The sequence below is a fragment of the Anomaloglossus baeobatrachus genome, chromosome 3 (assembly GCF_048569485.1).
Source record: "Anomaloglossus baeobatrachus isolate aAnoBae1 chromosome 3, aAnoBae1.hap1, whole genome shotgun sequence".
Taxonomy (NCBI): Eukaryota; Metazoa; Chordata; class Amphibia; order Anura; family Aromobatidae; genus Anomaloglossus; species Anomaloglossus baeobatrachus.
The window spans coordinates 95180105-95197803 of record NC_134355.1 but is presented as its reverse complement, the minus strand read 5'-3'; the positions used below and the strand labels follow the sequence as shown (position 1 = coordinate 95197803).

The window sequence follows — 17699 nt, the reverse complement described above, 5'->3', positions numbered from 1 at the left end:
ATAAGACATCTTTCCCTTGGTATTGTCATTTATACTTAATGACAAAGTGTCTATTATCATTTTGGTTGTTCCTTGACAAGGTTTGGGGTTCTTCTTAGCCACTGAGAACTATTTGCAATTTGGCGGACCAAACTATTAGCTTGCCGTTGCGATGTCTGTTTCCCCGTACATTATGATATATCTAGCGGTATTTACCGCGTAAATAACAGCATCACCTTTCCATAAAGGAGCGGAGGTGACGTTTGGAAGCTCCGACGTCACTTCCGGTCTGGCCGAAGCCGATTTTGCATAGCAACGGAAGTGGCGCGTCATGACACTGTTGCCGCTTCCGTTTAGGCTGATTTTTCTCCCGCGCAGGAGCGGAAGTGACGCTTGACAATCTTAACGTCACTTCCTCTTTGGCCGCGCGGTTCGCGTCATATTTGTGAGATAGCGGCATTTACCGCGCGATCATTGACGTCAGTCCGTCTTGTATCTCCCCGCGTTTGAGCGGAAGTGATGTTACACGCTCTTTGTCACTTCCGGTTTGAACACGCGGGCGTTTTTCCTGCCACGTGGACAGGAAGTACCCCTTAAGTGGTAGTGGTATCTACACATAAATAGACACTTTTAAGGTGGCTGTATTGCTTTACATCTCAGTACTCCTGGGTCATTGTACTTGGAGGAGTAACTGGGAATACTTTTCAGACGACTTGCCCTTTACTCCTGGCCATTGATGTCGGTCTGTCTATTTCACGAAAGCCATACTTACTAAGGTAATTTAGGTATTTGTGTATTTATTGCTTGACTAAGATTGCATGTTTTTTGTCTTTTATTCACTTTGTTTTCTGGATGTCACTGTATGTCCGATCTTATGGGAAACCAATCTTTTTTCTTTCTAGATATATAACCTATGGATATCATGAAAAATTTGGTTCTTCTTTTCCCCTGATGAACCCCTAGGATAACTTCTATAGGGGGGAAACGCGTCGGGATTTTGAATTATCACCAGTGACCTCAGCAGATAAGTTCCCTGCTGGGAGTATTTGTTGTATTCCTTTGCATCACTGGGACACTAGTATCTCAATATCACCTTATTGGGACCTTTGATTTCTACTAGTTACCCCAGCGGATTACTGTCCCTGCTGGTGTTACATGCTGCTATTTCTATACATCACTGGTATTTTGGTATCGTTATACTCTATCTAGTCTTACTGTGCTTTAGATTAAACACATATGCACAGTGGTAACTGGCTATTTTAGCATCTCTGAGCATTGGAGAAAACTGTATATGTATTCCCATTTTTTGAGGCAATGACATACTATTGACTAGTTGATATTGCCTTTACTTTCCTTATTTTAAGGATAAGTGGTACTTGGGTTACGAACTTATTGGTGACCAATTTTTGACAATTGACCTATTGACTACTGTGCACCTTTATCTCTTGGTGGTGGGTTCATGCGACTTGCGGGTCAAAGGGACAGCTTAGGGTAAGCCGACGAGGAGCGGGGGGTACCCAATACCTTAAGGTGCACCTCCGCTGGTAGGTAGCTATAAGGGAGGGAGAGATCAATCCATGATACATCCCTTAGGTGAATAGGCTATCAATTTATCTCCAGACATACTTGGAGCCATGCTACCTAGGGCTCACTTACTAATATTATAATTACAATAGCCCCTTCCCTCACCAGCTGGTTTGAACACCTCTTGTCCTCTTACTCACCTCACGTGACTAATTAAAGACTTTCTTTAGATATAAGAGTTATTATGCTCTGTTCTTTGAGCATTTTTAATACAATACCATATTAAATATTGCTGGTTTTAGGAGTTTTTTCTTTTGGTTTTTCTCTTTTTTACAGTCCGGTCTGCAGCTAGGACTGTCCCTCAACTCTCTCAAGGGACAAGTCTCAGCTCTATCAGTGCTGTTCCAGCGGCGTCTCGCCCGGCTGGCTCAGGTCCGCACCTTCATGCAAGGCACGTCTCACATCATTCCGCCTTATCGGCGGCCCTTGGATCCCTGGGACCTTAACTTGGTCCTCACGGTATTGCAGAAACCCCCTTTTGAGCCCCTTAGGGAGGTTTCTTTGTATCGTCTTTCTCAAAGGGTGGCCTTTCTAGTTGCCATAACTTCTCTCAGGAGAGTCTCTGATTTGGCTGCGCTCTCCTCGGAGTCACCTTTTTTGGTTTTTCACCAAGACAAGGTAGTTCTCCGTCCGACTCCGGACTTTCTTCCTAAGGTGGTCTCTCCCTTCCACCTTAACCAGGACATTTCCTTGCCTACCTTCTGTCCGGCCCCTGTTCATCGCTTTGAGAAAGCGCTGCATTCTCTGGATCTGGTGCGTGCTCTCCGGATTTATGTGTCTCGCACCGCTGCGCTTAGGCGGTGCACCTCTCAAGCTTTTCAAAGCACACTCGACCAGAGCTGTCGGTGCCTCTTGGGCTTTTAGGCACCAGGCTACGGCTCAACAAGTCTGTCAGGCTGCCACTTGGACTAGCCAGCATACCTTTTCGAAGCACTACCAAGTGCATGCTCATGCTTCGGCAGATGCGAGCTTGGGCAGACGCATCCTTCAGGCGGCTGTCGTCCACTTGTGAAGTTAGGCTCCGCCTACTTCTTAGTTTTTTCTGTTTATTCCCACCCAGGGACAGCTTGGAACGTCCCATGGTCTGGGTCTCCCATAGGAACGATAAAGAAAAAGAGAATTTTGTTTACTTACCGTAAATTCTTTTTCTTATAGTTCCGTATTGGGAGACCCAGCTTCCTCCCTGTTGCCTGTTGGCAATTTTCTTGTTCCGTGTGTTATCACCGGCTGTTGTCGTGGACAGAGTCTCCGGTTGTTCCGGTTCTTGCTCGGTTCTACTTGTGGGTGGCTATTCTCCTTCAGCTTTCGCACTAAACTGGCTAGATCTGGTTCTCCAGGGGGTGTATAAGCTCAGAGGGAGGAGCTACACTTTTAAGTGTAGTACTTTGTGTGTCCTCCGGAGGCAGAAGCTAAACACCCATGGTCTGGGTCTCCCAATACGGAACTATAAGAAAAAGAATTTACGGTAAGTAAACAAAATTCTCTTTTTCTGAAATAAAACATCTAATCTTTGAACAAAAGCTATGCTTACATTCAGCATCCTAGCACCAGTATAGCACGGTTTAACTTTATATATGAAAATCCTGCTGGTTGGTTCCCTTTAATTGTGGTAGACCAGATACCAGGAGTACAGTATGGGAATGTTCACACACAAGTTTTTTACTTTTGAAAAATCTGATATATATTTCCAGCTGAATACATTGAGGAATCCTGAGGGTGACCCTCGTTTTGTAGTTTTCACTGTTGTAGCACATGGATTAGCCGCATTTACTGGGTCTAATCCACACATAACTATTCTGGCAGAAGCCACAATGACTAGTGATGAGCGAATAGTTAAATATTCGGGTTCAAGTTATTTGTACCGAACACCTAGTACTATTCCAGCATTCATCACGAATAACAAACCCAATGCAGGTCAATGGGGAAAGAAAGCATTTTTCAGTGAAGTCTTCAAGAATAATGCTCGGATTCCCTATTGATTTGCATTAGGTTTGGTATTTGTGCCGAATACAGGAATAGTACTAAAGGTGGTGTCACACATAGCGACGCAGCAGCGATCACGACAAGCGATCTGACCTTATCAGGATTGCTGCTGCGTCGTTACATGGTCGCTGGTGAGCTGTCAAACAGGCAGATCTCACCAGCGACCAGTGACCAGCCCCCAGCTAGGAGCGACGCGTGGAAGCGTAACTAAGGTAAATATCGGGTAACCAAGGAAAGCACTTCTCTTGGTTACCCGATATTTACCTTCGTTACTAGCGTCCGCCGCTCTCACGCTGCTAGTGCCGGCTTCCTGTTCCCTGCACTCCTAGCCAGAGTACACATCGGGTTAATTACCCGATGTGTACTCCAGCTATGTGTGCAGGGAGCAGGGAGCCGGCACTGGCAGCTAGAAACTAAGGTAAATATCGGGTAACCAAGGAAAGGGCTTCTTGGTTACCCGATGTTTACCGTGGTTACAGCTTACCGCAGGCTGCCAGAAGCCGTCTCCCTGCTCCCTGCTCGCTTCAGTTCGTTGCTCTCTCGCTGTCACACACAGCGATGTGTGCTTCACAGCGGGAGAGCAACGTCCAAAAAATGAAGCAGGACATTCAGCAACGACCGGCGACCTCACAGCAGGGGCCAGGTCGTTGCTGGATGTCACACACAGCGACAGAGACCGGACGTCGCTGCTACGTCACAGAAAATGGTGACTTAGCAGCGACGTAGTTGTCGTCGTCGCTATGTGTGACACCACCTTAAGTATTCAGTAAGAATAATCCAAACCCAAATATTTTGATATTCGCCCATCACTAGCAATGACATGTCACTTATTTATGCAGTTTTCAAAAAACTCTGCAGCTGTATTAAAAGAAATATGGATTTCCCATTTTTAAAACCATAGGATGTAGTTTGTGGATGCTTTTTATGTATATTTTAGTGCTTGTTGAAAAACTGCATGTAAATCTCAGTGTGAACATGCACTGATGCTTTTTTTTTCTACATTGACACGTTAGACCAGGGGTCACAAACTCGGCTGGGTGTATGGGCCGCACAGTGGAAAAAAAAATATTTGGGGGCCGCACTCTTTGCAGGACAAAGTGACATTTTTATTGGTACCATATATAATATATATATTTTATTTTTTTTACACACCTTGGGATCACTGATTTTGAACATTTTCACTTGTTCATTATAGCAAACGTGCACATTCTTTGTTTAAATATAAACATTTTTTTTTTTTTTTTTACATTTTATTCCTTTCTTGTAACTAATAGTCTTACAATTAGCACTATATAGAAATTTTGACCAACATCTTTTAGTAATGTTCCCCATCTTGTTGTAACGTGCCCATCCTTGTCCCCTTGTAGTATTGTGCCCCATCCCACAGTGATGTGCTCATCCTTGTCCCCATCCTAAAGTAATGTTCCCCATCCTTATCCCCATCTTCTAGTAATGTGTTCATCCTTGTCCCCATGTTATAGTAATGTCCCCAATCTATAGTAATGTGTCCATCCTTGTCTCCCATCTTATAGTAATGTTTCCCATCCTTGTCCCCTTGTAGCAATGTCCCCATCCTATAGTACTGTCCCCATTCTATAGTAATGTGCCCATCCTTTAGTAATGTGCCAACCTTGTTCCCACCCTATAGTAATGTCCCCAGCATTATCCCTATTCTATAGTAATGTTTCCCATCCTTGTCCCCTTGTAGTAATGTCCCTATCCTACAGTAATGTGCCCACCTTGTCCCCATCCTGTAGTAATGTCCCCATCCTATAGTACTGTGCCCACCTTGTCCCCATTCTATAGTCATGTGCCCATCCTAGTCCCTATCCTATAGTAATGTGCCCATCCTTGTAATGTCCCAATCCTATAGTAATGTCCCCAGCCTTATCCCCATCTCATAGTAATGTGCGCACTTTGTCCCCATCCTGTAGTAATGGGTCAGCTGCTCCCCTCACCTTCCACAGACACCGGAGTGAAGCTGAAGGGAGTGGTCTGCGGCCCCAGATCCACAGTGATTGGAGAGATCGGTCACAAGGCCGGTCTCTCCAATCAGAGCTGGGGGCGGGTGAAACACAGGTCACCCAGCTCCAGCCAATGATCAGGGCTACAGCTTCCCTGATCTTGGCTGGATTTCAATGTTTCAGCGATTTTCTATGGCTGAAACATTAGTGGCTGTGATTGGCTGAGCGGCGTTCGTCAGCCAATCACAGCCTCCGTAGGTCCGGGGAGGAGACACCACCCCTCCTGAGGTCCCCTCCTCCCCGAATCTAAGGTATTTGCACTGCAGCGATCGCAGCCACCTGGGCTGCGATTTCGCCATGACGTACTGGGTACGTCATGGGCCCTTAAGTACCAGGGAGCCATAACGTACCCAGTACGTCATAGGTCGCTAAGGGGTTAACGTCCAACACATACACACACACACCATTCTTCTCACCTGTCCCGCGCTCCCTCCGCTGCCTCATTTCTGCTTCGTGCGGCCCCCAGGCCCGTGCCCCTGTTTACTATCGCGTCAGGTGCAGTGTCACTGTCAGTGATTTATGTGAGATGAGCGAGAGCGCAGCGCCGGCAACACATTCATCTGACAAAGTGCAGACAGTGGCTGCGGCCCCTGCACCTGCCGCGATCGTGAACAGGGTCACGGGCCTGGGGGCCGCACGAAGCAGCCTGAGGGGCCGCATGCGGCCCGCGTGTTTGAGGCCCCTGCGTTAGACTGTCAGAGGGTTTAATATTCATACAAAGTGTATGCAGCTTTTAGGCTGTAAGTTCTAGAAATGTAGTGCTTATAAGACAAGATATAGCGCACAATCTCCATAAAATAAGTGAAGAAAATGTTCATTGTTTTTCAAAGCAGCATTTATTGCTCAGTGCTGTACATGTGAAAAGGGTTATTATATACATGCAGTAAAGTAATCAGAGAATGGTAGGGGGGAAGAACCCTACCCTCAGGGGTTTACAATCTACGAGGGAGACAGTAGGGGGGGGAGGGTGGCAGCAGCTCTGGTGGTGGGGATGTGGTGTGGGGTCATTGCAGTCTGTAGACTTTTCAGAGGAGCTTTCAGGTCGTGCCTGAAGGTTCCCAATGTGGGAGACAGTTGGACATGTTGAAGCACTGAACTCCAGAGGATTTGGGAAGCTCGAGAAAAGTCTTGAAGGAGATTCGGTGAGGAACATAATAAAGAAGAGGAGAAAAGGAGATCTTGTGAGGACTAGAGATTACATGTGGGAAGGAATCGGGAGATTAGTGTAGAGATGAATAGAGATTATGGACTGCCTTGTAAGTCATTTAGTAGTTCACTGGATTCGCTGAAGATTGGGAACCCAGTACAAACATTTTATGTAGATCTTAACATTGAAATATTACTAGATATTTAGGCAGTAATGTCGAAATCACCAACATTATTTTCTCTGATTTTGTTTCTTCTCAGGTTTCAGACTTTGAAAGTTTTGTGGGCTCACTGAATGACCAGGGATATCTTCTAAAGAAAGGACCTAAGGTTTATCAGCTGCAGACCATGTAGATCTACCTACAATCATCATCATCATCCTTTCATCTGGAGACCAGCAGATAATTTATACCCACAGAACCATCTATAGGACTTTAAGATATATCATATATTCCTTAGTGGCCGCAGATACTGTAGGAAAATACGCCTTTGTTGGCTTATGCAGATGATCTGGCAAGAGCTTGAGAGGTGGTCTCAGTCTCGAAAAAGCTCCAACTTTACTTTTTTAAAGCCCCCTAAGCCTCGACAGGCATATAAATCTTGCACAAGATATCAGTTCCCATCACAACAGTGGAATGATAACTTAAGGTCAAGGTAGAGGCATTGGTCGAGGTTTAACGAGGAAAACTGAACCATTTGCCAGGAGCCTTTCTCTGGACACTTGTCAAATTTGCATACTCAATTTTTTATTTCTATACAAGGCTATGGGATTATTCAGACTGAATTATGCTGCCTGTTTATGACTATCAGTGGCGTCTGTGTGAACCCCCCATAAAAGCATGATTTATACAGAGCAGCAAATGAAGCCCAAACATGCAGCTTTGGACTCCTTTTGGCCTTCTTTTTTGTGTTGTCTGCCTTTTTAGCTGGACACAATATAGTAGACTATGCCATTCTGCATGGATTAACACTAGAGCTCGAAGTTCCTGGGACTTCTAGTGTTAAAAGACAGACCGTAAAGGAAAGGAGGCCAAATGGAGTCCAAAGTTGGATGTTTTAGGCTATGAGCCCACGGGAAAAGTGTCCTGCGGTTATATCCACAGGTCATTCCGCAGGAGCTCCCAGAAATCCGCAGCACAACTTTTGTCTGTTTACATGCTGCGGATATACAGCGTAATGTCCTGCGGATATGCTGCGGTCATTCTGCATTGAGGATACAGTACAATGGCTTCGGCACTGCATCCTCGATGCAGAACAAGTGCTGGAGTGATCGGGGCGTTCATACCTCCATCACGCAGCACTTCACTTTCCAGACGTGTCTGTCAGCGTCTGCACTGTGAAGGAGAAGGTGGGCGGGCCTGAACTAGCTCTGGCTGTCACATGACCGGAGTTCGTGCAGGCCCCGCCCACCTCCTCCTTCCTGCTCCTGGCTCCACTGCCGTCCTCTGCACCGGAGGAAGTGACTCCGGTGTCTGCTATCAAGGCAGGTAAGTATAGGACCCTGCGGAGAAATCCGCAGGAATAATTCACATGCTGTAGATTTTTCTGCAGGAAAATTCGCATTATTTCCGCTGCGGAAAAAAAGCGCAGCATGGGCACAGCAGTTCCAAAATGCCATAGAAATGGCTGGGGACTCACTGTACTGCGGATTTTTGAAAAATCTGCAGAATTTTCGCGAAACAATTGCGGCAAATTCCACAAATTTTCCGCAGCGTGGGCACATAGCCTTTGACTGTAGAAACATTGACTTTAATTAGGCAAATTATCAGGGGCATGCTTGAATCCTGTTTTTTTAGGGGTGCAGACAGAAGCCCACAATGGAGTCATGAATGGACAGCATAATATAATGAGAACACTTCCTAAGCAAGGAATGTAAGCTGTTTGCTATACAGCTTACGTGTTCTGCTCTACAGCTGGCCGGATAGCCTCTGCGCGTCCCTGATGCTGCAGAGTCTAAGCTTCCACCATGGAAGAGCGCACAGTTCAGACCAACACCATGATCATACAGCTGGCCTTAATAGTGAATCTTAAGGAGCAAATTGCCCACTATCCCCTTAAAATAGGTAGCTGGGATTCATAGAGCAGTGTACTCCTGAAGAAAGAAAGTCAGACAGAGCCTTTCAAATGTAGGGTCCACATAATATTGCAGATTGAAGGAGCCCGCAATAAAACTGCTTAGGGAATAGTCCCACATGGCACATAGACAGAAAACCCACAGTATAGTACAGCTGCAGCATTGTGAATGGGTTTAATGAAAGCTCATATGCCCCCTGCTAAGAAAATATAAGATGAGCTGCGTTGCGGGTCTGAAGACCACAATGAAATCTGCGGCAGTATTTACTGTTGCGATAATTCCATAGTTGAAATATCCCGAGGGAATGTACCTTTAGAGTGCCGGTCTTGTAGCTTTTTTTTATGATTCCAGAAAATCGCAATAAAAGTGAAACATAACCACAATGTGTGTATGAACCCTTAAGCAACAATACCAGTGTTCCAGATCCAGTGATTCCCTGTCTCACGGGTCCTGGATTGTACTGCCCCTTACTCATTACCTATGTATTATATGTACATTGTACAGAAAAGATGCTGTCATCAATGAAAGTGTTTTGTGCATATTCTACTCTGTACATGACATTTCAACTATATATTCTTTCATTGAAGAATAATATTGTACAGTTGTTCTTACCATCATTATATCCTGACACATTATCAATATCTTGCACTTCCTGCTGTCATATGTGCAAGTGTTAAAGGGACTCTTGTCACCCCCGAAATGGCCACTGAACTGCTTAAACATTTATATAGGGCATACTGGGCGTGAATAGGTTAAATTAAGATTGATTTAAAAATCAAGGAAATGATGGCACTTTGGCGCATCCTAAAGGCCGCTTTACACGCTGCGATATCGGTACCGATATCGCTAGCGTGGGTACCCGCCCCCATCTGTTGTGCTACACGGGCAAATCGCTGCCCGTGCCACACAACATTGCCCAGACCCGTCACACTACTTACCTTCCCGGCGACGTCGCTGTGACCGGCGAACCGCCTCCTTTCTAAGGGGGCGGTTCGTTCAGCGTCACAGCGATGTCACAGCTGCGTCACTGAACCGCCGCCCAATAGAAGCGGAGGGGCGGAGATGAGCGGGACGTAACATCCCACCCACCTCCTTCCTTCCGCATAGCGGCGGGGAGGCAGGTAAGGAGAGGTTTCTCGTTCCTGCGGTGTCACACGGAGTGATGTGTGCTGCCGTAGGAACGAGGAACAACTTCGTTACTGCTGCAGTAACGATATTTGAGAATGGACCCCCATGTCACCGATGAGCGATTTTGGACGTTTTTGCGACGATGCAAAATCTCTCATAGGTGTCACACGCAACGGCATCGCTAATGCGGCCGGATGTGCGTCACAAAATCCGTGACCCCAACGAGTTCGCATTAGCGATGTCGTAGCGTGTAAAGCCCCCTTTAGGCTACATGCGCATGCTGCGTTTTGTCACATTTTTTGGTGCAGTTTTGTTGTCAGAACTTTCTGACATTTGACTTCCCAGCAAAGTCTATGAGAAGTCAGATTTGCTATGCGCACATTGCAGATTATTTATCAACGTTTTTTTGTCAAAAGTTTGTGACAAAAAAGATGCAGCATGTTCATTTTTTCTTGCGTTTTTGTCAACATTTGTCACCCATTGAAATCAATGAGGGCATGAAAAACGCAAGGAAAAATGCATGCTATCAAATTGGTGCGTTTAGCATGCATTCTGCATTAGTTTCCCCTGCGGTTTTGTCAACAAAAACGCAGCTCACCAACTTCGTTCCAGAATGCCAAAATCAGTGCTGGAGTGATTTTGACATGTCGTGTCAGTGTCGTGCCCATGTCAGTGTTGGTGCCATGTCAGTGTCGGTGCCTGTGTGAGTGTCAGTGTGGAACCCGTGTCGGTGCCTGTGTCAGTGTCAGTGTGGTGCCATGTCAGTGTCTCTGTCTCTCTTGCGCACTCTCTCTTTCTCCCCAAGCAGTACATACTTGCTAATCACCGGCTGTCACACTGCTCCCCCGCCTCTCATCTTCTTCCCGACCCGTTCATTAGCCTCATAGATATTGACTCCTCCTCCCGTCTGTGAATGGTTGCAGTCAGACGAGCCCCCATGCTGAGTGACAGCTGTTTGACTGCAACCAATCACGCAACCAATCACAGCCACCGGTGGGCGTGTCTAAATCATACAGCACTGAAGAGAGTCGCTTTATCAGCGGTGGAGGACTCGAGCTGTGACCGCAAACACCTAAGTGACGGCACCGCTAATCGCACGGCTCACTTCAGTCACTCGGGTGGTTTGCTGTGACAGCTGGAGGACTCCACAGCTGGAGTCCTACAGCTGTCACAGCAAACTACCTGAGTGACTGAAGTGAGCAGCACGATCAGCGGTGCCGTCACTCAGGGGTTTGCTGTCACAGCTCAAGTCCTCCACCTGTGAGCGCCCATCAGGCCGCGTCTGAAGTGAGCCGCAGCTGGAGGACTCACGTGAGTGACGGCACCGCCGATCGCGTGGCTCACTTCAGTAGCTGCCTGAACTGCACTGAACCCGGCTATGACGTCATTGCTGCGACACCCGCCGTACTGCGGGACATGTAGCTGTGACGTTAGGGATTCACCCTAGTTCATTATGATCGCTGCGACTCTCTCCACACTCACAGCTGGCAGCCATACTGTAAGACCGCTGTCTGTGACAGGACAGGGATGTAGCAGAGCTTGAAGCATCGTGGGACCTCGTGTGGATTACTTCAAACCTGGAGTGGTGTTTTGGGGGTTAATAAAGTGGTGAAAGAGGGTGGCTTTTTATTTTATTTCAAATAAAGGATTTTTTTGTCTATTTGTGGTTATTTACTTTCACTTACAGATTAGTGATGTGGGGTATCTCATAAACGCATAACATCACAAACCTAGGGCTTAGTGTCAGCTATGGGCTGCTGCCATTAACTCCTTATTACTCCAAATGCCACTGCACCAGGACAACGGGAAGAGCCGGGTCCAGCGCCAGAATTGGCGCATCTTATGGATGCACTACTTCTGGGGCTGCTGTGGGCTGCTATTGTTAGGCTGGACAGGGCCAAGTAACGATGGCTTTCCCACCCTAATAATATCAGCACCCAGTTGTCTGCTGCACCTTGGCTGGTATTAGAAAAATGAGGGGATCCCACGTCATTTTTTTTTAATAAATCAAATAATTAAAACAAAAGTGTGGGATCCCCTCTATTTTTCATAACCAGCCAAGGTACAGCAGAGAGCTGAGGGTTGCAGCTTGCAGCTGCTGCTGTTCCTGTGCTGGATATGAAAAATGGGGGGTACCCCATTATACTTTTTTTACCCCAAAAAAATAGAAAAATGGCTAACCAAGCTGGCTATCCCTCTATCAAGCTATTCTATTATTTTTTTCTATGTATTCTTTCTGTTCTTTCTTATTATCTAATCTATATGTTCTTATTATCTATCTATTTAGCTATTCTTTATTTTTTCTATCTATCATTTATTCTAGCTATCTATCCATTATCCTTTCCTATCATATTTTGTTTCTCCCTTAAAAAAACGCAGTGACAAAAACGCACTAAAAACGCATCTACATTTCCAGGCTCTCTGACAAGGTGCAGTTTTGGTTGCAGTTTGTGTTCAGAAAAAACTGCAGCGTGCACATGTAGCCTTAAGCACCCACCCCCGTCGGTTGTGCGTCACGGGCAAATCGCTGCCCGTGCCGCACAACATCGCTAACACCCGTCACACATACTTACCTGCCTAGCGACGTCGCTGTGGGCAGCGAACCGCCTCCTTTCTAAGGGGGCGGTTCGTGCGGCGTCACAGCAGCGTCACTAAGCGACCGCCCAAAGAAGCGGAGGGGCGGAGATGAGCGACCGTAACATCCCGCCCACCTCCCTCCTTACTCATTGGCGGCGACCGCAGATACGATGTTGTTCCTCGTTCCTGCGGTGTCACACATAGCGATGAGTGCTGCCGCAGGAACGCCGAACAACATCGTACCTGCAGCAGCGATATTTGAGATTAGAACGACGTGTCAACGATCAACGATATGGTGAGTATGTTTGATCGTTTGTACATTCGTTAGTACGATCGTTCGTACGTTTCACATGCAACGACGTCGCTAACGAGGCCGGATGTGCGTAACGAGTTCCGTGACCCCAACGACATCTCGTTAGCCATGTCTTTGCATGTAAAGTGTTTAGTGTGGACTATATCTTGGTGCACCAACACTAACTTTTCATAATAAGGCCGATACCTCATAGTGATTGTCATGTCTCCATATCTGAGAGTGAACGCATAGCCTTCTGTTTGTGCCGCCGATCACCGTAGCGAGTGGCGGCCACATACCGGCAGAAGTCAGCCGACATAGCCACGTTGTATGCACACGACCTCGCTGACACTAAGGGGTACTTTACATGTTGCGACATCACTAGCAATTGCTAGCGATGTCCAACGCGATAGCACCCGCCCCTGCGGCACATGCGATATGTGGTGATTGCTGCCGTAGCGAACATTATCGCTACGGCAGTGTCACACGCACATACCTGCTCGGCGACGTCGCTGTGACTGCCGAACAATCCCTCCTTCAAGGGGAGGTGCTTTCGGCATCACCGCGACGTCACTAATCGGCCGGCCAATAGAAGCGGAGGGGCGGAGATGAGCGGGACATAACATCCCGCCCACCTCCTTCCTTCCGCATTGCCGGTGGACGCAGCTCCTGCGGGTTTACACACAGCGATGTGTGGAGCTGCAGGAACGACAAACAACATCGTACCTGCGGTCGAACCGACATTATGGAAATGAATGACGTAACACAGATCACCGATATTGTATGCTTCTGTGCTCGTTCATCGTCGCACCTAGGATTTACACGTTGCAATGTCGCTATCGGTGCCGGATTTGCGTCACTAACGACGTGACCCCGACGATATATCGGCAGCGATGTCGCAACGTGTAAAGCCCCCCTAAGAGCGTTCCCCCAAGATCAATGTCAGTGTGCAGACAGGAGTCACAGCTTTTGGGTTTGGAGACATGACAATCACTATATCCTTTAATCAGCTACCAACATTGTTCAATGAACACAATTCACACAAATCAGTCTAAAGGCTACTTTACATGCTGCGATATCGGTCCCGATATCGCTAGCGTGGGTACCCGCCCCCATCTGTTGTGCGACATGGGCAAATCGCTGCCCGTGCCGCACAACATCGCGCAGACCCGTCACACATACCTGCCCGGCGACGTCGCTGTGACCGGCGAACCGCCTCCTTTCTAAGGGGGCGGTCCGTGCGGCGTCACAGCGACGCCACTGAGCGGCCGCCCAATAGAAGCAGAGGGGCGGAGATGAGTGGCCAGAACATCCCGCCCACCTCCTTCCTTCCTCATAGCGGCCGGGAGGCAGGTAAGGAGAGGTTCCTCGTTCCTGCGGCGTCACACATAGCGATGTGTGCTGCCGCAGGAGCGATGAACTACATCGTTACTGCTGCAGTAACGATAATCGAGAATGGACCCCCATGTCACCGATGAGCGATTTTGCACATTTTTGCAACGATGCAAAATCGCTCATCGGTGTCACACGCAGCAACATCGCTAATGCGGCCGGATGTGCGTCACAAATTCAGTGACCCCAACGACTTCGCATTAGCGATGTCGCAGCGTGTAAAGCCCCCTTTACCATCACATCCACCAGTAGATGGCACTACTCTCTTTCACAATCAGATGTTCAGGTGTATATAATATAGCCACAACCACAAGCAGCGCATGTAGTAGAGCGGCGTTCACCTTGATAACATATTGTGCTTTCTTACAGCCTATGAGGGAAGTCCCAGATCTCCCGAGGTTTAATCGCTCTAAACTTGAATGATTGATTCAATCCAGTGAACACTATAAAGGCCGGTAGTGAGAGCCAAGACTACTCCTATCTGTAGTAAGCCTGCAGTGTGCACTGATGAGAAATGTGTCATCATACACACAAAATGTATAAAATATAGAAAAAAAGTGTCATTTAATCCAATACCAAGACTTCACTACAAGGAAAAAATCCCAGGCAGTGGTGACAGAACAATGTCTGCACTCCATACAGCTCTTAAAGGGAACCTGTCACCTGATTCATGCTGCCCACAGAATAATCCACTCTCCTCCGGCTATAATTTCCAGCTGAATGTTTGACATGTATGTTCTCCAAAATGCCAGAGCGTTTCAGAAATAAAGATATGTGGCTACGATTGTGCTCCCAGGCTCTGATTTGTTCTGCTTGCGGTTTGGACAGAAGGAACAATGTGACAGGTGCCCTTCAACAAAGTGGCTGAATAATAAAAAAAAAACATATGTATTATGTCACTGATAAATGTAAACTATATCCTGGTTCAGTCTCAGTATGTTTAGTCCAACTTTTCTTTATTTTGGTGTAAATTACTTTAGAAGGACCTGCCCGTTCGTTCTTCTTTCATGATTGAGTGCACGCCTAACCTGATGAGGACATGTAAAGGATAAGAGTGAGCTGTGAATTCATCAGTGAGCTCCATCAGGCATCAGGTTTATCTTTTTTTCCTCTCCTGAATGTCTTTAATTGTAAAAATAAAGCAGAAGGAGGGCCATGAAGAGGGTGTGGATGTACTTGGAAAACATGGAACCAAAGATGTCTGTGCATCAAACTCTGCAGAAGCGAGTGATAGTTGGAAGAAGTCATCATGATGGTTTGGATCAAATGGAGAAAATGAGAAAATAGATGATTACATTTAGAAGAAAACTTGTCACCGGGTTTGTTTTTTTCTGCCTTGACTGTGATCAGTATTTTATTATTTGTCCACTGTGCAGTGATAACTCTGCAGACTGCCTGTGTGGTACGAGGGGCTGCAGATAAGTCTTTGGCTTTACCCTAAAAGAAACGAGAGAGGATGATGATGAAACTTTACATTTATTCCACATACTCTTCACTGATGTCATCACACTTCTTACATCGGTATTCCAAGTTCTGTAAGCCTAGCAAAAAGAAGTATTTTGGTTGTGCATCAAACCAGGCATACGTAGCAGCCATGGCATCAGAAATAGTGTGAAATTTGGTACCCTTGAGGTGTTTCCTCAGGTTTGGAAACATGATAGTCGGAGGGATCTAGATCTGGTGAATAAGGTGGGTGGTCAACCAGCTGGAAGCCCAGCTCTGCCAGTTTTGCCTGGTCGCTTGTACAGTGTGAGCGAAGGTGCTTTCTTCCAGGAACAAGATTCCTTTGGACAGCTTGTCACGCCTTTTGGCTTGCAGAGCTCCCTTCGATTGGTCCAAAAGTTCAATGCAATACCTTGCATTTCTGGTGGAACCCTTTTGAAGGTAGTCCACTAGCAGCACACCCTCCTTATCCCAGAACACAGATGCCATCACCTTAGTGGCTGATTTTTGCATCCTGAACGTCTTTGCATGAGGAGAACCACTGTGCCTCCACTCTTTTGACTGATCTTTGTTTTCAGGGTAGGGTCATACAAATAAATGCAGGTCTCATCCATAATGACCAGTCCTTCCAGGAAGTTCTTATCAGTCCAAAAACGCTAACAAATGGACCGGGAAGTTTTCACTCGCATGCTTCTCCGATCTGTTGTCAGACATTTGGGGACCCATTTTGCAGATAGCTTCCTCATGTTCAAATGTTCATGGTTAACGACACAAACACGTTCATGGGAAATTCCCATGATGTCTGCTATTGCTTTAGCTGAAATTCATCGATTCTCCAGTATGAGGTTGTGCACAGCATCGACGATCTCTGGAACAAGAACCACTCACGGTCGTTCAGGATGTTCCTCATCATTGGTGCTGAAGTGCCCGTTTTAAATTTGGCAGCCCAGTTCTTAACTGTGGAATATGAAGGGCATTGATCCCCCAATGTCTGCGACATATCACCATGACTATCCATCGTAGACTTTCCTTGCAGAAACAAGAATTTTATCACTCCTCTGCTCTCAGTTGCTGTGAATATCGCATTAGACTCCGCCATTTTGTTTTCCCGCGTGTGTAGGACACTGTTGCCATAAGCAACAAACACAAAATTTTGAAAACATATATTAGACACATAAGGCTTTCATGTGATGTAACATTTGTTACCATAGAAGCAAAAAAAGTTCACAAAGCCAAATACTTATCAGCAGCACCTCAAATCTGACCACTACAACCACTGTATTCAGTCTCGGTATATTGGTACTGTTCGCTTACGTTATAACGGTAGAGATTAAATTGGTTGGGAGGACCTTACTCCATCAGCCATGTCAGAAGTCTGTGACTGCTGGATGGCAGCGCTGTGTCCCACCTCTACCTGCCGGATTTCCTATCACCTCTTTGGACTTGTAGGCCTGGCATAAAATTATCCTTGCAGTATGACACATTCACAAAAATCACACTGGGCTTAGGGAAGGGAAGAAAATATATTAAATATATAATTATTAATAAATTATAATAAAGGGAAGAAATATTGTTTGGTTAATTGCATAACAAAATGCGGTGATCCCTGTAAATTGTTTCAGCCACAGAGTGCTGCCATTTGCCACCGGGGAATGTGGCGCCCCTGAGGCTTCAGTTGCCACAGGGTAGTGCACCTCCTTTAGGGTGTAGTACTTATCCCAGGTCCAAGGAAGGTTGGCACCAGTTCCATCAACATACACATACATAAACAGTGGGTTGCCCCCCCAATGGGGACCGGGCCAGGGTTGGGTCACAGAAGGGAGTCACCACAGCGGTTGGGTTTACAGGATGCCACCGAACTAGGGGCTCCCGATTCACTGGAACCGGGACTCAGGGTCAGGGAGAAGCAACCACCATGAGGAGTGAGGAGCACACAGTGGGAAAAGCAGGTTGACCTAGTGAGAGTAGTGAACCAGCCGCTGGCAGCGGCTGGGGGCGACAGCTTGGAACACACAACAGAACTACAAAAGGAAGAACAGCTACAGACGCCGAGGAGAGCGGACGTGCGGTGAGGCAG

General features: G+C 46.7%; 1 protein-coding gene across 1 annotated transcript in view; it reads left to right on the top strand.

The window, feature by feature from the left end:
* MCM8 (minichromosome maintenance 8 homologous recombination repair factor) overlaps positions 1 to 9728 on the top strand; it is a 183726-nt gene extending 173998 nt beyond the window's left edge. The window contains 1 exon segment of the mRNA XM_075339312.1: positions 6978 to 9728. Within this exon segment, the coding sequence (XP_075195427.1) occupies positions 6978 to 7070 (93 nt within the window). The 3' untranslated portion in view covers positions 7071 to 9728.
* The last annotated feature ends 7971 nt before the right edge of the window (positions 9729 to 17699 follow it).